Source organism: Castor canadensis, chromosome 16, assembly GCF_047511655.1.
Source record: "Castor canadensis chromosome 16, mCasCan1.hap1v2, whole genome shotgun sequence".
In the NCBI taxonomy this organism is placed as follows: domain Eukaryota; kingdom Metazoa; phylum Chordata; class Mammalia; order Rodentia; family Castoridae; genus Castor; species Castor canadensis.
The window spans coordinates 16,637,089-16,657,521 of record NC_133401.1 but is presented as its reverse complement, the minus strand read 5'-3'; the positions used below and the strand labels follow the sequence as shown (position 1 = coordinate 16,657,521).

At 49.4% G+C, this 20,433-nt stretch overlaps 1 protein-coding gene across 2 annotated transcripts; it reads left to right on the top strand.

The window, feature by feature from the left end:
* The first annotated feature begins 19 nt into the window (after nt 1-19).
* On the top strand, nt 20-20,106 carry Fbxo46 (F-box protein 46). Of its 2 annotated transcripts, none has more exons than XM_020172950.2 (2): nt 20-108; nt 14,633-20,106. In XM_020172950.2, exon 2 carries the CDS (start codon nt 14,721-14,723, stop codon nt 16,530-16,532), a length of 1,812 nt encoding a protein of 603 aa, XP_020028539.1. In that variant the 5' UTR covers nt 20-108; nt 14,633-14,720; the 3' UTR covers nt 16,533-20,106. The 2 variants fall into 2 exon arrangements, with proteins under 2 accessions (XP_020028539.1, XP_073913750.1); XM_074057649.1 differs by lacking the exon at nt 20-108 and adding an exon at nt 11,343-11,407.
* Nucleotides 20,107-20,433: the final 327 nt, after the last annotated feature.

Below are 20,433 nucleotides of genomic sequence, written 5' to 3'. Positions count from 1 at the left end.
GGACTCAAATTCCCAGCGGGCTTCGGGGCGAGAACCCGGAAGGGGAGGTTGGAGAGGTGCGAGTGGGGGAAACCCGCGTAGCTGAGGGAGCTGCAGCGCCAGGAGACGGTGAGAGCCCAGCGGGGTCCGGGGACGCTTGAGAGTATTGGGCATGGGTTCAGGACGGGAAGAGAGGGAGTAGGATGGATCTAAAGAAGGGGCTGGGCGCAGGGAGATGGTTTGGGGGAGGGGAATGGGAGTCCGAGGGAGTAGAAGAATGGGGGCTGGGGAGGGGTCTTGGAGGTGGGGAGGGAGTCGAGCTTTGGGATTGATTGTAAAGGGGCTCAGAGACAGGGAAAGGGGCTCTGAGTTGGAGACGGGGCTGGTCGACCACGCAGAGACCCTGAAGCGGGGAATTTGGAGGGAGGTTAGCCTGGGGAGGACGTGCGAAGGCATGGGGGTCAGGGCTAGATGAGTGAAGGGGTCAAGTGCCTCCAAGGGTTAGGCCATCCGTGGATGCGATGGGTTGGGTTCTCTGGATCCAAGTCGGGGCAGGAAGGCAAGTTGAGGAGGTGGGAGGCAGAAATCAATGAGTGTAGGTCAGGCTTTAGGACTGGGTGGAGGGGAACGGGAGGTTAGGGACTTGATCCTTTGCCTAATCCAGCCAGGGACTTCCGATAATCTGGACAGTCACAGAACTCTAGGGTAAAAAGGGGCCATGAATTCAACCCTTTGCACCCTCACAACCCCAGTGGCATTTGAAAGAGTGTAGTGGTTTTTCTCTGTGGGAGTCCAGCGTTCACATCCCTTTTTCTATCCCTCCTTTGTGACCTGGTCAAGGCTCCTCTCCGTAAGCCTCAATGCCTTTATCTGTATCGGGAGTAACGAGCATGCCACAGAGAGATTTTAGGGAGGCTCCCTAAAATCGTTACTGTTGGTGGGATAGTAACTCACAGACTCAGAGATGTTGGTGGGAAGTTCCCCATGCCAGGAATGTAACTGGGTTACTTTGAGCTGCTGATGTGTTCCCTCTTTTTCAGTCCAAAGCCAGGCACTGATCCGGGCATACCCCAGCCCAGAAGGGTGAAGGGCTTCCCCATAGTCTGTGACAGCTAACACTTAACTGCTTTGCAGAATGCCTGGCCCTCTACTTAGCTGTTTGTTCGTATTAACTCACTGGATTCAGACAACATGTCTGAAGTGTAGGCACTCCATTTTACAGAAAGGACTCGGAGGCACAGAGAAGTTCAGCCACTTTCCTGAAGTCAGCCAGCATTCATTCAGTGATAGACTTGGGATTCCACAACCCAGGCAGCCTGGTTCAGATCTGCCTCTGCCATGGTAATCCAGTTGCCTCTCTTTATACTGAGTAGGGTCAGAGACCAAAGCAGCCTTCAGGTAGAATTTCAGTTCTGCCATATACTTGCTGTGGACCGTGGGCAAGTCTTTTGGACTCTCTTTACTTACCAAGTGGAATCAGTAACCATACATAGGGAGGTTAGAGGATCCAGGGAAATAATTCCTGGAAAATGCTTAAAATAAGTACTCCATCCACGTGTGCGGTTTTCTGAACATGAATAGGAACACAGACCCAATAGGAAAGGGACCTGGAGTCCCTTTCCTGAACTATTTGCCTGGAATGGCCTTGAACTAAATCCTCCCGATCTCAGCCTCCCAAGTAGCTAGGATTATAGGCATGAGCCACCAGGCTGATTCTTTTTATTTATTTTTTTATTAAAAAAAATTTTTTTTGGTGGGACTGGGGTTTGAACTCAGGGCTTCACACTTGCAAAGCAGGCCTTCTACCACTTGAACCACTCCTCCAGTCCATTTGCTCTGGTTAATTTGGAGATGGGGGTCTTGAAAACTGTTTGCCAGGGCTGGCCTCAAACTGTGATCTCCCTGTCTCAGCCACCCAACAAGCTAGGATTATAGGTGTGAGCCATGGCCATGGCTGCAAGTTGCCCCTATATTTTGGTCTTTCTGCTTCTTATTCCCTATTTCTGAGTCCTAGGGAGGGTGCTCAGAAACTCAATCCCTGTCCCAATTCCCATTCCTCTCCCTAGCCAGATATAAATAATTTACTTGCCTCACTTGGCCTAATTCCAGGTATTCTGGTGAATGAGAGATATTTCTAACAACTGAGTAAGAAATATTGTTGTTTTTCCCCCTTTAACTTTTTGGTCATTGGGGCAGCACTGGGCAGTTTAGCAACTTTGTAATTTACCTTAGAACAGTTTGGTTCATTTGCTCCAAGCCTTCTAGAGTTTATATATTCAGTGACTGATAATAAAGCTGGTTGAAAGTCCTGGCATCAGGCCCAGGCTGTGTGTCCTTGCCCTTGCGTTCCCACTCTGGGCCTCAGTTTTCTCATATATAAAATGGGAGCACACCCAACCCGTGAGATTATCCTAAGAAACTGATAAGGTGGTGTATATTAGGCTGTGTATATTAAGCTCTGCAGAAGAGTGAGGTCCCTCTGTGATCTTGTTCTTTCAAGAAAAATGTTTTGCTTGGTGTGGTATAATCCCAGCTTCTCAGGAGGCAGAAGCTGGAGGATTTCTGTCAAGGCCAGCCTGGGCAAAAATCTTGAGACCCTATGCAAAAACACCAGACTAAAAGCAAAAAAAAAAAAAAAAAACTGAGGGCGTGGCTCAAACCTTGCAGGTTTGCCTAGCAAGCTTGGGGCCTTGAGTTCAATTCCAAGTATCGCCAAAAAAGAAAAGACAAGACAAATGTTTTGATTACCAGCTTTGGAACCAGGATGCCTGCACTTGAATCCTTCGACCATATTTCACCAGCTGCATGACCTTAACCTTTATGGACCTCAGTTTCCTGTTCTGGAAAATGGACATTCACTCCTTAATTTGTCCACAGTGTTGCTGGAGCTCCACAGTGTGCTAGGGCCAGGACATGCCCCTGCCCTGGGAGTGTTTGGCATAACAGTGGTGCAGTTTTTTGGTATTGCTGGTGGCCTTGTGCATATTTTTCAGGTTTGCATTTTGCTGTTCCCAACTCATTTTCAGCCTCTTTTGCCAGCTTTGCCTGCTCAGGTGTTTTTGTAGGTCTTTAACAATCTGTCTGCAGCTGTCATTGAATTATCTGAAAACCTGTTGGTTTGGGAGATGGTTGCCATTGTCTCACTTGTTTCTGTTGCCGTTTCACATCTGGGTGAACTGACAGTTTTTTCTTTGCCTTCATTTATTTATCTTAGAAAAATTCATCTGCTTTCCAAGTTACTTTGCCTTTCTTTTTCTTTTTCTTTCTGTACTGGGGTTTGAACTCGGAGCCTCAAGCTTGCTAGGCAGGCACTCTACCACTTGAGCCCTGTTTCATATTGGGTATTTTCAAGATAGGGTCTGTTTGCCTGGGGCAGGCTTCGAACCAGATCCTCCTGGTCTCTGCATGGAACAGGTGTGATTTCTGCTAGGATTACAGGTATGAGCCTGTAATCTAGGATTACAGGTGTGAACCATTGGCGTCCAGCTTTTTTTGTTTGTTTGTTTGAGCTCAGATTTTCGCACTTGCAAAGCAGGCACTCTACCACTTGAGCCATACCTCCAGTCCATTTTGCTCTGGTTATTTTGTTTGTTTGTTTGCTTGTTTGTTTTTTTCTTGCTGTGGTTATTTTGGAGATGGAGTCTCATGAACTATTTGCCTGGGCTGGCCTTGATCTGCGATCCTCCTGATCTCTCCCTACTGAGTAGCTAGGATTACAGGTGAGCCACCAGTGCCCAGCTGCTATTTTTGCCATTTTTAATAGCATATTTCTAGCTGCTGTGGTAAGCCTTCTTACTCATAAACACACAGGTTTTCTAAAAGCCTTGCCTCATGGCACTTGCTTGGCGTTTCTGTCACTGACTCCTTGATGGCTTAGAGTCATAAGCCACCCCCCACCCCTCCTCACCTGCTGTGTTTGTTTCCCATAGCACCTGCCACCTGGAAGCTTGCTATGTATGCATTCATTTTCCTTTTCTCCAATTACTATGTCAGCCCCGTGAGAACAGGGATTTCTGACTCCTGTTCCCTGTGCATCCCTGATACCTGGAACCATGCCTAGCCAAAGTAGGAACTGGTGAAGATCTGTTCAGTTAGGCCAGGGCCCAACAGTGACAAAGCAGTGCCAAAGTTGTGAGCCACTCCTTTGAAATGAAAGGAGCACTTTCATTTCAGAATATGAAATGAAGATGGAAGAAGTCATTGGTCCCATCAGTGATTAAAAACCCTTCAACAGCCAGGGTCCTGTAATTGTAGCTGCTCAGGAGTCAGAGATTAGGAGGATCAAGGTTCAAAGACAGCCCAGGCAAATAGTTCAGGAGACCCTATCTCAAAATAACCCATCACAAAAATAGGGCTGGTGGAGTGGCTCAAGATGTAGGCTCTGAGTTCAAACCCAAGTATGGCCTTGATTTTTATTCATTATCCCAGCACCTGAATAGAAAGCCAGGTTGATTTCAGTAAATCCTGTCAACCCATCTCAAGGGAGAGGGGTACTATATTGTTTCTATTATATTTTATTTATTTGTGTGTGTGGTACTGGCATTTGAACTCCGGCCCTCACACATACTAAGCAAATGCTCTACCTCTTGAGCTACACTTTTGTCCTTTTGCTTTTAATTTGTTTTTCAAGTAGTATCTTGTACTCGCCTTACCTGTGTGGGCCTTGAATTCTTGATCCTCCTGCCTCTTACCTCATGAGTAGCTGAGATTATAGGCATATGCTACCACACCCGGCCTTATTTTATTTTATTTTTACCAGTGCTGGGATGGAACCCTGGGTCTCACTCAGGCTGGGCAGGTGCTCTGCCCCTGAGCCATATCCCCAGTCCCATTATCTCTATTTTACAATGGAGGAAACTGAGGCATGGAGGGTTACACTGTTTGCCTGGGAACATACACCCTGAAGCAGGGAAAGCTGGGACCCAGCAGGCCTAGCCCATGGTTCTGCCTGCTTCCCTGCTCTCTAGATCCTGGGTTTGGAAGATTCCTACCCTTGGGAGCCGTTAGTCAGCAAAGACAAGTTCAGAGGGAGAAAGGCCAGCAGACCTTGAGGCCAAAGAGCCAGGGGAGAGGGATGGATGAGTAGGATTGTAGGCCAGGGGGCGGGGGAATGTGTGGGACAGAGAGAACTGGACCAGGATCCAGCCCTGGAGTCTGGCCACCAGATCCCATGACTGGCAAGAGAGCCTACTCTGTGCTCTGCCCTGCACTAGGTGTGACACAGGATGGGGGCAAGGGTCACCTGATGCATGCACGGTAGGGTCATTCTGTTTCATTTCTTTCATTCTTTGTTTGGCTTATTGTGTTGAGTCTTTCCCATCACCACCACTGTTTTGTGTGTGTGTATGTGTGTGAGTACTGGTGTTTGAACCCCGGGCCTTGAGCGTGCTAGGCAGGTGCTGTATTGCTTGAGCCATGCCCCTAGGCTCCCAACCCAACTTCTTGGGTTGGATGCTTGGCTTGGTGGTTTTCAGCTTTCTTCCATTCTTTGTACATGTGTGGAAACCCCTCTTCCCAGAGCTGAGGCACCTCTGGCCTGCTGCGATCTCCCCCTTGCCTCTCTTTTGAACAATGTTATTTTCTCAACCTGTTATCTTATTTTTTTCTTGGTTTAGTGAAGCAAGGCCCCAGCTACTTCCTGAGAAAGTAAATATATATAGTTTGTGACACAGGGTCTGGTTTTATAACCTAGGCTGCCCTGGAGCTCGTGATCATTCTGCCTCAGGCTACTGGGATTACAGGCCTGCACTGCCATGCCTGGCTAAATGTATGTGTGTATGGTTTTTGTTTTTTTTTTTTTAAAGAACTTACACCTCTTTTTTGCTGTTGTTGTTTCCAGGACTGGAGTTTGAACTCAGGGTCTACACCTTGAGCCAGCCCGTTTTTGTGATGGGGTTGTTTTCGAGATAGGGTCTCATGAACTATTTGCCTGGGCTGGCTTCAAACTTCAATCCTCCTGGTCTCTGCCTCCTGAGTTTGTAGCTAGGGTTACAGACGTGAGCTCAGCTTTTGTTTGTCCATTTGTTTTTTGGCGATGGTGTTTGAACACACTCCCAGCTCTTTGTTGCTTTCTGTTATTTTTACAGTAGAGTCTTGCAGTTTCGCCTGGGGCCAGCCTCAGACCACGATCCTCCTACCTATGCCTCTGGCACAAATGAGATGACAGGACAACCCCACCACACCCAGCTTGTTTGTTGAGATGGGATCTGGCTAAGTTTCTGCTTGGGTTGGCCTTGAATTGATATCTTACTGATCTTGGCCTCCCCAGTAACTGGGATTATAGGCATGAGCCACCATTCCCTGCCATGGAAGGGTTTTAAACATGGTCAGGTTTGTGTTTGGAAAGATCCCTCTGGCTACCATGGAAAGGACAAAGCAGCAGAGCTAAACCAGCTCCTCAAGCAGAGTTCAAAGGCTGGAACAGCTGTGCCTCTGAAGAGGTCCCAACCCTCCCCAAACTTACTGGCTGGAGGGGAGAGATACCCTCACCCCACCTAGCTCATGGCCATTCAGCAGTGACAGCTGACAGGTGTTGCAAGAGGAAGACTCACGGGGAAGAGATCAATGTAGCCTCAAAGGTACTATGGCAGCTCCCATGGGGAGTGGTATCTAGCCTCGGTCCTGGGGACAGGATTTCTGCAGAAAGTGGACAGCAAGCTGCTAGTTCATTTATTCATTCAAACAAGTGGGTGTTGCACAACTACGATGTATTGGTGCATTGCTTCTTGAATGCTCATTTCACGTGAGTGCCCTGGAGACTTTGTTGAAGTGCATATTTGATTTAGTAGCCCTGTAATAGTGCCCGAGAGCCTGCATTTTTTTTTTTTTCCTGCAGTACTGGGGCTGGAACTGAGTGCCTTGCACCTGCTAGGCAAGCGCTCAACCACTCATGTCATGCTCTCAGTCCTTTCTGCTTTAATTGTTTTTCAAATTGGGTTTCTTTTTTTACCTTGGACCAAGACCCTCCTCCTACCTGTACCTCCCTTGTATCTGGAATTATTATGTTTGCCACCACACCTGGCTTCTTATTTGAGATGGGGTCTTGCTGACTTTTTTGCCCAGACTCACCTCAAACCAAGATTCCCCCGTCTCCACCTCCCAAGTAGCTAGGATTACAGGCACCGGCCTCTGTGCCTGTCCCTGAGAGCCTGCATTTCTTACAGATTCCCAGTGGATGGCACATGGCAAACCAAGCACTGGGCACTGTGCCAGGCTGGGGAAAGAACAGACAAAAATGTCAGAGCTGGAAGAGTGCTCATTTTAGTGAGGGGAGACAGTGTCAATTCCATAAACAAAGTTTATCCTACCGTACCTAGTAGTAAGTACCATGGAGAGAAATTAGTCTGGGGAGGGAAGTGAGCAGGTGTGGGTCTGTTGGGTGGAGGTCCTACAGTTTTAGGTCAAAGTTGGTCTCACAGGTGATTGATGAGAAAAGCTGAAGGAGGTAAGGGGTGCCCAGGGGATGGCTGGGGAAGAGCGTTTTAGGCAGGCGACAGTGAGTGCAGAGGCCAGAGGAAGAGTCCATGTCCAGGGCTCAAGGTTTAATGAATGTGGCAGCCCTATCTTTATCAGGATGGTGATTGTACCGGAGTTTATGCCTGACACTCTGGATTCATTTGAACTTTTCCACAAAGCTGTAAACAAGGGCTATTCCTTAGCCATTCTTTTTGTTGGTGTTTGTGGAACTGGGATTTGAACTCAAGGCCTCTCGCTTTTTAGGCAAGAGCTCTACTACTTGAGCCATTGCCCCCAGATAGCATTTCATTGTGTAACCCTGGCTGGCCACAAGTTCTTGGTCCCCCTGCCCAGCCTCTTGAGTGCTGAGGTTGCAGGTGTTTACCACCACACTCAGCTTCCTTAGCTCTACTATATCTCAGTTTCCTAGTCTTTGATATGACATTAAAAATAGTGAGAAGAGCAGGCTCCAGAGGCCATGCCTGTAACCCAGCTACTCAGAAGGCAGAGATCAGGATCACATTTTGAAGCTAGCCCGGGCAAATAGTTCATGAGACCCTATCTCGGAAAAACCCGTAACAAAAAAGGACTGGTAGAGTGGCTCAAGGTGAAGCCTTGAGTTCAAGCCCCAGTACCACAAAAAAAGAAAAAAAAAAATAGAAGGACCAAGCACCAGTGGCTCACTCCTGTAATCCTAGTTACTTGGGAAACTGGGATTAGGAGGACCGAGGTTAGAGGCCACCCCAGGCAAATAGTTCCTGAGGCTCCCATCTCCAAAATGACCAGAGCCAAATGGACTAGAGTTATGGCTCAAGCGGTGATGTGCCTGCTTTGTAAGTGTAAAACCCTGACTTCAAATCCTAGTCCCACCAAAAAAATAAAATAAATAGAAGATGTGAGGATTAAGTTAGCTAATATTTGTTAAGTGCTGAGAGCAAAGCTTGGCACTTGGTAAGTGCTCTGATATTAATTGCTGTTGTGGTTTACATATTCATGTTGCTTCTGATTGTTTCTTTGGATGTCTTTCCCTTTTCCCATGAGCTATTTCTGGTGAGCTCAGTGTCACCTGTGTGTCCCCGGTGTCCAAGCCAGGGCCAGCACAGAAGAGAACCTCAGGGAATGTCAGAAGTTTTTGCAAATGGGCTGAGTACACTAGGTGGATTCTTTGATTGTCAAGGGCATCCAATCAGGATGCAGATTGTGTGGCTCAGATCCTATTTATTCTCAAACACTCTTGTAAGAGATCTGTTAAAGCTTCCCACTAAAACAATGCATTTGCCTAACTTTGTGTGTATGTGTGTGTGTGTGTGTGTGTGTGTGTGTGTGTGTGTGTGTGTGTGTGGCACTGGGGTTTGAATTTAGGGCTTTGCACTTGCTAGGCAGGTGTTCTACCACCTGAGCCACTCCATCAGCCCTTTTTTGTGTTGGTTATTTTCAAGATAGGGACTTATGAACTATCTGCCCAGGCTGGCTTCAAACCACTATGCTCCTGATCTTTGCCTTCTGAGTAGCTAGAATTATAGGTGTGAGCCACTGGCACCTGGCTTGCCTAACTTTTTTAGGGAGGTTGGGCTGGGGTAGGAATGTGGTTTGGACTCAGGGTTTCCTCCTTATAAAACAGGTGCTCTACCACTTGAACCATACCTCCAGTCCATTTTCCTCTGGTTATTTTGGAGATGGGGGTCTTTTGAACTATTTGCCCATGCTAGCCTTGAGCTGCGATCCTCCTGATCTCAGCTTCCCAAGTAGCTAGTATTATAGACATAAGCCACCAGAGCCACGCTTTGCCTAACTCCTTTCTTGTTATTTTATAGGCTTGTGGGTGTTTTCTACTTTGTATATTTTAAGGCCACAGTATTAGGATCGTGTATACTAAAAACTTTTATGTAAAGAGGATCAAAGTGTTTTGTCACTGTTTTTGCCCCTAATACTACCTTTGACTTTGTCCAGGTTTGTTGTTATTTTGTTTTGTTTTGTCTTTTCGATACTGGGAGTTGAACTCAGGGCCTTCACCTTGAGCCACTCCACCAGCCCTTTTTTTATGAAGGGTTTTTTGAGATAGGATTTCATGGAACTATTTGCCCAGGCTGGCTTCGACCTCGATCCTCCTGATCTCTGTCTCCTGAGTGGCTAGAATTACATGTGTGAGCCACCAGCACCTGGCCATACTTTGTTGTTAATGGTTTTTTTTGTTTGTTTTGAAGATAGTCTTGCCTTGTAGTCCAGGCTGGAATCAAACTCTTGATCCTCCTGCCTCAGTCTCCCGAGTGCTAGGAATCCAGGTGTGTGCCACCACACCTGGCTCTATTATTATTTTTTAATGGTCATATCAGTCCTCTCTTGGTTCTTATTTGTTTGGTCAGTCTTTTTCCATCTTATTTTCCTCTTTCTGGCTCATGATGTTTTCTAATGAATGGGTCTGTGATACCTGACCTAGAGTTTTCCTCACTGGGCTTAGTGTGTGAGGAGTTAGAAAGTCCTGTCCCGGACCCTACCTCCTGCCATGCCTTATCCAGCAGGAGAGACAGGTCCGTGGCACACAGTGCTCCAGAGTGGCAGAGCTGGGAGGAAAGGACACAGAAGTCATCCCTCTAGGCATGTACCTGGTTTTTAGGAAGGAAGCCCAGGGAGTGCCTCTCTCTATATGTACATTTGCACAAAGCCTGAATGAAACACAAAATGGAGCCATGTGGGGGTCAAGGGAGATGATACAGAGGGAGAGGCAAGTGCAGGTCGGTAAGGGAAGGGCTGATGACTTCTAGAAACACCAAGGAGGGTTGTGTGGGCTCCAGGGGTGGAGCTCCAACCAGCCTGGGGTACCTGCTTCCTGGAGGCAGGGATGCTGACCAGAGACCCCTGTGACACAGAGTGGCTCAGCGGCGCTGGAATGAGAGTCGGTTTCTTCATATTCCTCCTCACAACAGTTCTCTGTGACCTTGGATTGGTCAAGCTCCCTGCCCTGCCTCAGTTTCTTCATCCATACATAACAGTGCAGAGGAGGAAAACGCCTACTGAGAACCTGGGCTCTTTCCAGAGAGCACTAGGGATCCGTGGCAGGTTCTGAGCATGATAGGGACCTGGGCAGATTTATGCTTCAACAAGACTTGTGGCTGTCATGTGCAGGGATAGCTGAAGGCAGGCACAGCTGGGGCAGGGTGGTGGGGGGACAGGAGACACTGGACAGGGACTTGCACTAGAGTCACGTTTGGGTCTCTTGAGTCCACTTGGCATAGAAAAGATGTAGACCAGAGATAATGTAAGTCATATGTGCAATTTTATTTAGTACTTAAAAATCATTATTGAGTTATTTCCTATTTTTCTGTACTGAGTGTAAGTCAGGTTTGGGGGCTAAGCCTTGAAAGGGCCACAAGCTTAGACTGTGCCACGGGCACCTGTGGCACAGGGTTCTGCCTATTTGTTTTTAAAGGTGAGGTGATTCTGGCGTCCAGTTTCCCCATTGGGAAACTTCGTCTCCCACACCTCGCAACCAAGGCTGCAGATTTAGCTCTCTCTGCATGCTTTCTTCTTACCCGGAGTTCTCAATTCCCGTGTCCGCCTTTCCTTTAAATCTCCAATGTCAATCAGGACTTCTTTTTAGAGGGAACGTCGTGTAATTAACCCTCCCCTTAAGCGCCATGGCTTCTGTTTGCGCCTGACTCCTCCTTTTAGCTGGACGTTGGGAATTGGTCCACGCTCCCTTACTTCTGGCTGTTTCTATCCCACCACTCCCTCCCCTCACCTCTCGCCTACTCCTCCCTATTTCGAAGTTGGGCCCCTTCGCCAAGGCCTTCCTTATATGGACACGGCTCCGAACGGCGGCCGTTCATTGGCTGAGCGCGTCACGCGCGCGTCTGTCAACAAAGGGGCGGAGGGAAGTTAGGCCGGAGGTGAGGCGCGAGGGGGCGGGCCCGCTGTCCGATGCGCGCACGCGCGTGTCCCGCCACCTCCCGGTCGCCTGGGGGAGGTGCTGCGGGTGAGGTGCTTTGGGGGCGTGTCTAGACTTCAGGGGTCACCTGAGGGGTGGAAGAGTCCGTTGAGGGGGCGGTTACAAGATCTGGGGCTTTCCTTTACGTTCGAGTGATATTGGGAGCTTGGGAAAGTTGCGGGGGTGTATTTAGGGGACACTTTGGGGTTCCCTTGATCTTAAGGGGCGCCTTGCGGTTTGGGTTCTTTTGCAATGTGGAAGGTTCCGCTGTGTTTTAGGAGTCTCTGTGGTTTGAGGCGTTTGATGGGTGTAGGATTAAAAGTACTCATTCCTGGGCTTGGAATGTCTGGGCTTGTCTGCTTCCTCTCTTACTCAGTACAGGGCGACAATAGGGAATAACTCAGCAATGACTTTTAAGTATTGATTATCTGGGATTCAGCTGGCAGCACGAGCTCCGGGGACCACCTGCTTCCCATGGACTGGGAGCCGAGCATTTGTTAGAACAGCGCACAAGGGAGCTCACTTCTCTGAAGCCCATGTCTGCGATTGGAACATTTGTGAGGTTTCTTAGGAGGGCTCTTTGGCTTTGAGAAATATTTCTTTGGTTTGGAATTGGGTTTAAAAGGTAGGGAGCTTTGTGTTTTATTGAGTTCTCTTGTGGTTAGGGAGCCTTCTGTGGAATTAAAGGGAGATGGAAGTGTTTGGAGTGAGTATAGATGTTAGGAGACAGATAAATGTGAAGTTAAACTATTGCTTTGTGTGTTGGGATCTGTGAGAGGTTCTTGGAGATTGGACCTTTCTGTCCTGGAGAGGGGTACTTTTAGATTTGGGGTCTTTATATAGGACTTGAGGGAAGGGTGTTGAGATTCTGGAGATAAGAGTAGGGGGAGAGGGGACTGTGCAGAGAGGTGATGATTTTAAGATTGTCACTAAGTTCAATATGACCACTTTCCACTTATGGTAAGTAGTATATGCCTAGTCTCAAATCTTTCCCTGCTCCATCTCCTCCTAAAACATTGTAAAAAGAAAATAACCCTCCAGCTGGGTGTGATGGCTCATACCTGTAATCCCAGCTATTTTGAAGGCAGAGACAGGAGGATCATGGTTCAAGGCTAGCCCAAACAAAAATGTTATGGAGACCTTATCTCAAAGAACAAACTGGGAGTGGTAGTTCGCATCTGTGATCCCAGTTATGTGGAAGGCATAAGTAAGAGAATTGCAGTCTAGTCCTGCTCAGGCAAAAAAGCATCTGAAAATAAAGCAAAAAAGCAGTCTAGTCCTGCTCAGGCAAAAAAGCATCTGAAAATAAAGCAAAAAAGCTTATGTGGTAGAGCACTTGCTAGGGAATGCCCTGAGTTCAAACCCCAGTATCACCAAAAAAGATTTAGACTCTTTTTGCCTCTGATGTCTTGTGTCTGGGTTTGGGGGCTGTCTGAATTGTGAATGGGTGTGCAGGACCATGAAGTGAATGGGATATCCAGAAATGCCTGGGCTTAGAGGAGACAGTCTACACCGCAAGAGTCAGCAAGCTTTTCCCATAAGGACCAGGTAATGAATGTATCATACAGTCTTTGCTGCAGGCTGCTGTTGTGGCATCAAAGCGGCTATAGTGTGCGGTTCCATAAAACTATTTACAAACACAGGCTGTGAGCTGGGTTTGGCCCTTGGTCCATAGTGTGCTGACCTTGCTGGTCTATAGGCATGTGGAGAGTGTGAAATTTGAAGGATTCTTTTCTTCTCTCTCTCTCTTTTGGGGGGCTCTACTGGCCCAGGGTCTCACCATGCTAGGACAGTGCTCCACCACTTGGGCCATGCTTCTCTCTCCTTCCTTCCCTCATTCTCCCTCCCTTCCCATCCTCTTCCTTCCCTTTCCCTTCCTTAAATACCTCCCTTCCTCTCCTCCCTTCTGCTTCAGCCTCCCAAAGTGCTGGGATTACAATCCTCCCCTTCCCTTCCTCCTCTGCCCTTTCCTCCCTCCATTCCCTCCTGGCTCAGCCTTCCCAAATCCTGGGATTACAGATGTGCACCACCACACCCTGCTGGAGGGTTATTTTCTTTTTTCAATGCCTGGAAGGGGTAAACCAAGGGAGAGAGGCCTATATTGGACTCATTACCAAAATTGCCTCCAGATTAGGTCATGCACATAAAGTCATTGCAAAACAAAATACTCCTTAAGAGAGCCCTGTGCTGGAGTCCAGAAACCAAGTGTGAGAGGCTGGTTTGCTCTGGATGCTCTGTGCCCTTAATTCTGAAACCCTCCTCTCCCCTGAGCCCCAGTCTACTCATGATCAATTTGAAAAGGGAGTTATCCCAGGTCTGTGGCTGCACTGCAGGGAGGTGCCTGCACAGCCTTTGCATGGGTGTCCGTTTTTCTAAGGTTGTATGGCTTTAAGAGAGGCTCAGAGAGCCCTGTGACCTGAGAAAAGTAAAGAGCAAGTCTGTTTTCTTTCATTTTTCTTTGGAGACATTCTCCCCATGTAGCCCAGGCTGACCTTGAACTTGTGTGCTCCTGCTTTTCCTTCCCAAGTGCTGAGATTATAGGTGTGCACTGCCAAGCCTAAGAGTTTCTTAAGGGCCTGTTCTGGGGTCTGGCTTCAGATTTTCTTCCCCACCCAGCCCACCTCACTCCTCCCTCTATGGGCTCAAGCATCCATAGCTATGGACAGGTCTGGGAAGTCCTGTCTTTTCAGGAACTGGTTACTGGGTGAGCAAAGAGGAAAAGGAAGGAGCTTGTCTGTGGACTGGCACTTTCACTCAAGTGTAAAGGTCATGGCAGCAGGAGGCAGTTGGGCAGTGGTGGAGAAAGTGGGAGGTCAGAGCAAGCTGTCAGCTCTGTTGCACTCTGTTTGAAGAGCATTCTGCTCTGCAGTGCTGTCTGCTTAACCTGAGTGGTGGTGTGGGACTAGTTTTTTGGGTTTTTAAATTTCTTTTGCCTTTCCTTTGGGGAGGAAACCCAGGGTCTTGTGCTTGCTAGGCAAGTGTTCTACCACTGAGCCACACCCCCAGCCCTTTTTTGTATGTTTAGTTGGTTGTAGGGTTCCTTGGTTTGTTTTGGAGATGAGGTCTCACTAACTTTGCCCAGGCTGGTGTCAAATTCTCAATGCTCCTCCTTCTGTCTCTTGAGTGACTGGGATTATGGGTGTACACTGTTACGCCTGGCTGGTAATAGAGTTCTTGATGATGTAATTAGATCTGAAGTTGAGGTCGGGTAGGTCCAGGGAGGGAAAGCTCTGTATTCTCTCAGCAATTCAACTTTCTCTTCCCTGTCTCCAGGTGGCATGTGGAGCTCCCTACTACCATACTGGTCCTGAGATACGGTGACTCCCTGCTTCTTTGCCATTCCCCCCCCACCACCACCAGAATGGACCGGAGTGGCCTCCTGCCCTTCCAGCTCTGGTGCCCCAGGCCCTTTGGCACTTACTCCCAGAACCAGCCACGCCCACCTTCTGCAGGCCTCAAGTCATCAGCCTGCCCTGAGCCCAGCAGCGGGACTGAGCCCGATCACGGTCCTGCTCACTCAGAGAACACACCACCCACCTTGGGCTCAGAGGCCCCTGCCTCCCAGCATGGCCCGCTCCTCTCGGCAGCAGCTGCTGGCGACGAGGGTCGAGTCCTGCTGGACACGTGGTATGTTATCAAGCCTGGGAATACGAAGGAGAAGGTGGCCTTCTTTGTGGCCCACCAATGTGGTGGAGGCAGCCGGGCCAGTTCCATGAAGGTCAAGGGGCACTGGGGCAGTGACAGCTCCAAGGCTAAGCGGAGGAGGCGCTGTCTTGAGCCCACCAAGGCTCCTCCAGACCCAGGGGGCCAAGATGGACTACCGGCTGCTGAGGGGGGCCCCAGCTCAGCCGGGGAGGACGTGGACCTGCTCTCTGTGGCTGAGATGGTGGCCCTGGTAGAGCAGAGGGCTGCCCTGGCTCTGCAGAGTTACCCACGCCCCACCACCCCAGCGCCTGTGGTCTTTGTGTCAGCTGAGCAGGGTGGACCGGCCAAGGGGCTGGGGTCTGAGAGGCGCTCCGGTGGTGGTGACTGCAGCCGTGTGGCTGAGGCAGTGGCCCACTTTGAGGCTCAGCGAGACAACACCCCGACCAAAGGCCTCCGCAAGGAGGAACGGCCAGGTCCAGGCCCTGGGGAGGTACGCATTGCCTTCCGCATCTCCAATGGCCGGGAACCTCGCACTTCGGACAGCAGCCTGCCCAGTGGGGCAGGGGGTCGGCCCAGTTGTGCCTACCCTGGTAGCCCAGGTCCTGGAGCTCGAGCCAAGGACAAGATCACATGTGACTTATACCAGCTCATCAGCCCCTCCAGGGATGCCCTCCCCAGCAATGTGGAGTTCCTGCTGGCTAGGGCCGACGAAGCCAGTGAGGGGGAGACCCCAGCTCCTGCCAGGCTGGAGGACACTCCCCCAGCCCCCCCTCCACCCCCAGCTCGGGACTGCGGTGCATCGGGCTTCCATGTGGATGTGGTGGTGACTGGCGTGGTGGACGAGTGCATCTTTTTTGGCAAGGATGGCACCAAGAATGTGAAGGAAGAGACCGTGTGCCTCACGGTCAGCCCTGAGGAGCCACCCCCACCTGGCCAGCTCTTTTTCCTCCAGTCCCGGGGGCCAGATGGGCCCCCCGAGCCACCCCCAGCCGACACACCAACCACGGTGCCAGGCACGGACGATGCTGAGGGGACCTCGGACACCTCCCTGTGCCGCCTTTACCGGCATGTGTCCCACGACTTCCTAGAGATCCGCTTCAAGATCCAGCGGTTGCTGGAGCCGCGACAGTACATGCTGTTGCTGCCGGAGCACGTGCTGGTGAAGATCTTCAGCTTCCTGCCCACCAGGGCCCTGGCAGCCCTGAAGTGCACCTGCCACCACTTCAAGGGCATCATTGAGGCGTTTGGTGTGCGCGCCACAGACTCTCGCTGGAGCCGGGATCCGCTGTACCGTGACGACCCTTGCAAGCAGTGCCGCAAGAGATATGAGAAGGGCGATGTGTCACTCTGCCGCTGGCACCCCAAGCCCTACCACCATGACCTGCCTTACGGACGCTCCTACTGGATGTGCTGCCGCCGAGCTGATCGCGAAACGCCTGGCTGTCGCCTGGGCCTGCATGACAACAATTGGGTGCTGCCCTGCAATGGGGTGGGTGGGGGCCGCACTGGTCGCGAGGAGGGGAGGTGAAGCCTGGAGAGGGGAGGGGGGATGTCCAGTATGCCCACCCCTCCCCTCTCCCCCAGGAGCTGGGGGCTGGAACTGGGCCCCCAGCCCACAGCCCCAGTCCAGGCAGTGTGGATCCTCCACCAGAACTGAGACCAGCTTCAGGGGTGCCCCAAGAAAACATTAGTTGACCCCTGTTGGTTTTCTACTTTTAAGAGCCAGGGCATGGACCCTCAAGTAGGGTGTTTTTTGTTTTTATTGTCAGCATCTCAATTTCTTCTCCATTCAGCCCAACACAACTCCCTGCCACTCTACACCCCAGGAACCCACCAGCAGGGAACAGACGGCAGCTAACTTTGGTACCACCCAAGGCTTCTCCCTAGGCTGGCCCTCTTCCCGTGCCTCACCTAGTTCTCTATCTGCAGGAGCTGTATGCTCCTAAGAGACCGCAGCAGCCAAGGTTGGTACCTCACCACACCACACCAGAGCTCCCCCATCTTTGGGAGGGGATCACAAGTCAAATTTGGCACTTTTTCATAGCAGCCAGCCCTTTCTAGATGTTTTCCCCATTAAAGAAATAAAAATCTGTTTTTTCCGTAACCTCAAACTACTAGTCTCTCCCTTTCCCCTGTAAGGGAAGAGGGAAAAAAAAAAACAAAGCTTCAAATCTAGAAACACTGGCCTTCTCATAATTTAAGCTGTTGCGACCCACTCCTCCCCCAACAATGCTGTGAAGCCCTTTGCGCTTTTGACAGTGGGGGGCCGGAGGCAGGGACTATGGGTCTGGATTCCTAGGTGGATTTTCTTCCCACTCTGGATACGTGTTGAGGCTCTGGGGGGACCTCTTTACCCCCAGCCACATGTTTCCTTAGAATCTTTTGGTCAACTGTGACCTCTACCTTCAGGAGTTGGCCTGGGGTATTTTTGTTTGTCCTGTTTGGGGTTTTTTTGGTTTTGTTTTGATTTTTTCATTGTGGTTCTGGAAGCTTCTAGCACGTGTCATCTGACCAATTTTGAATTGGTCCTTTCTATAAAATCAATATTTATAAGGCTGGACCCAGACTGCTCTGTGTGTTGTTAAGGGAGGAGGTTGGGGAGGGAAGAGAGCCATGGTTCTGGGCACAGTAGGATGGAAAAGGAAAGGAGGACCCTTGGCCAAGTCCCTAAGCCTGGGCTTATCTTGGACTTTTCTCACCTGTGTTGGTTTGGATTTTAGAATCTCAAAATAGTAGTAATTTGAAGGTCATTTTTACTTCATTAAAAAGATTCTAGGGTTGGGCAAGTATGGTGGCCCTCAGGTCAGCAGGAGTGCAGGTGCCCTGTAGCTCACCATTCTGTCCTGCTTTGGCTGTGGCCCTTGGCCTTGTGGTCTGAGATGACAGCTGGAACCCCTGCCCCTTTCCTTCCAAAGGTGCCACACATACTTTCGTACACTCCTCACTGCTCAGAACTTTGCCATACACAACGGCTGCAAGGGAGATTGGGAAATGTAGTCTTTTAACTGGGTAGAGTAGCTACCAGAACTAAAGATCTGGCCAGGCGCCAGCTACTAAGAAAGGCTGAGATCAGGAGGATCAGGATTCAAGGTCAGCCACGACAAGTAGTTCTTGAGACACCCCCCCCATACACACCCCTAATCTCCAAAATAACCAAAGCAAAATGGACTGGAGGTGTGACTCAAGCAGTAGAGTGCCTGCTTGCAAGTGCAAAACCCTGAGTTCAAATTCCAGTCCCACAAAAAACATCTGTAGGATGGGGGTGTAGCTCAAGTGGTGGCACACCAAGGCTTGAGTTCAAACTCCAAGACCCCCAAAACCCCAAAAACCCCTGTAAAGTTTTAAAATATGTAATTATTTTATGAAATATAAGGGGAAGATAAGACATCTTTTCAATTTTAAGTATAAAGAGAGAGAAAAGTCAATACTGAGAAGAAGCTAGCAGTCTCTGATAAGATACCATAGTAAGGAGTGGCTCAGTGGTACAGCGCCTGCCTAGCAAATGTGAGGCCCTGAGTTCAAGTCCTAGAACTCCCAAAAGATGCATCAGAAAGCCAATAAAATACAATAAAAAAGGGCCCACTGAGCCAGAAATTTACAGGAAAGGTACATGAACCCTGGAGCCCCTTTCCCTCTTAGGGCTTTTGCTGATGGACAAACTTGAGTTCCCTACTTGGCAGGGTTTTTTTTGTTTGTTTGTTTTTTCAGTACTGGGGCTTGAACTGAGAGCCTACACCTTGAGCCATTCCACCAGCCCTTTTTCGTGATGGGTCTTTTCGAGATAGGGTCTCTACAACTATTTGCCTGGGCTGGCTTCAAACCATGATCCTCCTGATCTCTGCCTCCCGAGTAGCCAGGATCACAGGTGTGAGCCACTGGCTCCCAGCTCCTACTTGGCAGACTTTGAGACAAGCCTGCCTGAGATGGAGAACCTCAGAGGAGCTAACAGGAGTGCAGATCCCACAGAACTGCAGGTTCAGGTAAGAATAATCCAGAACACTGGAGAGATGTCTGAAATGCAGAGGGGCGCACAAGGCCAAATGGAAGGCTGGGCATGGTGGTATGTGCCTGTAATCCCAGGCTCTTGGGAGGCAGAAGTAAGAGGATCATGAGGTCTTTGTGGTCAACCCAGGCAAAAGTTAGGGAGACCCTGTCTTAAAAAACACACCAGCAGGGTATCTACACATTAGCCACTATCTGAGAAACAAACTAAAAAAGCAATAGGAACGGGGGTCTGGCTCAAGTGCTAGAGGGCTCACCTAGCAAGTGCGAGGCCCTGAGTTCAAACCCCAGTTCTGACCTGGGAGTTTGTGGCTGCAGATGGTACAGGTTTACAGCCAGGTTAACAAAACCTGTTTGAGCCACTGTACTTGAGAGGTCTGGCAAGAACAGTGGAAGTAACTGTCATCACAATCTCCCAAATAATTCTTTACAGAATGAGCAATAAACAGACAGGTGTAGAAATACAGCAATATGAGCAAGAATCAGCAGAAACAACCTCTCAAAACTAAAGGCTTCAGATCATAACATAGGATCTTAAACCATGCTTAATTTTTATTGTTTTTTTGGTGGGATTGGGGTTTGAACTCAGGGCTTCGCACTTGCAAAGCTGGTGCTCTTACCATTTGAGCCACGCCTCCAGTCCATTTGGCTCCGGTTATTATGGAGATGGAGTCTTGAGAACTGTTTGCCCAGGCTGGCCTCAAACCACAACCCTCCTGATCTCATCCCAGTTAGCTAGGCTTACAGGTATGAGCCACCGGTGCCCAGCTAACTGTGTTTAAAATTTTAAGAGGAGTTTGGAAATATCAGCAGGGGAATCTGCTTAGCAGATTGGAAAGGAAAAAGCTCACAGATAACGTTTAGAAATGAAAAATACAGCCAGGCACTAGTGGCTCACACCTGTAATCCTAGCTACTCAGGAGGCAGAGATCAGGAGGATCACAGTTCGAAACCAGCCCCCCAAAACAGTTTGCAAGACCCTGTCTTAAAAAAAAAAAAGCATCACAACCAGGCACCAGTGACTCATGTCTGTAATCTTAGCTACTCAGGAGGCAGAGATCAGGAGGATTGCAGTTCAAAGCCAGCCTGGGCAAATAGTTCACGTGACCCTATCTCAAAATATACTTCACAAAATAGGGCTGGTGGAGTGGGTCAAGGTAAAGGCCCTGAGTTCAAACCCCAGTACCACAAAAAAAAAAAAGTTGAGTATTCCTTACCTGAAAGGTTTGGGGCCAGAAGTATTCAGATTTATTCATTCTGTTTTGGACTATACTGGGGTTTGAATTTGGGGTTCTATCACTTAAGCCATGTCCTGCCTCTGGCCCTTTTTGCTTCAGTTTGTTTTTCAGATAAGTTCTCAAACTTTTTCCCAGATGGGCCTCAGACAGCTCCTCCTACCTCTGCCTCCTGAGGAGCTGGGATTGTAG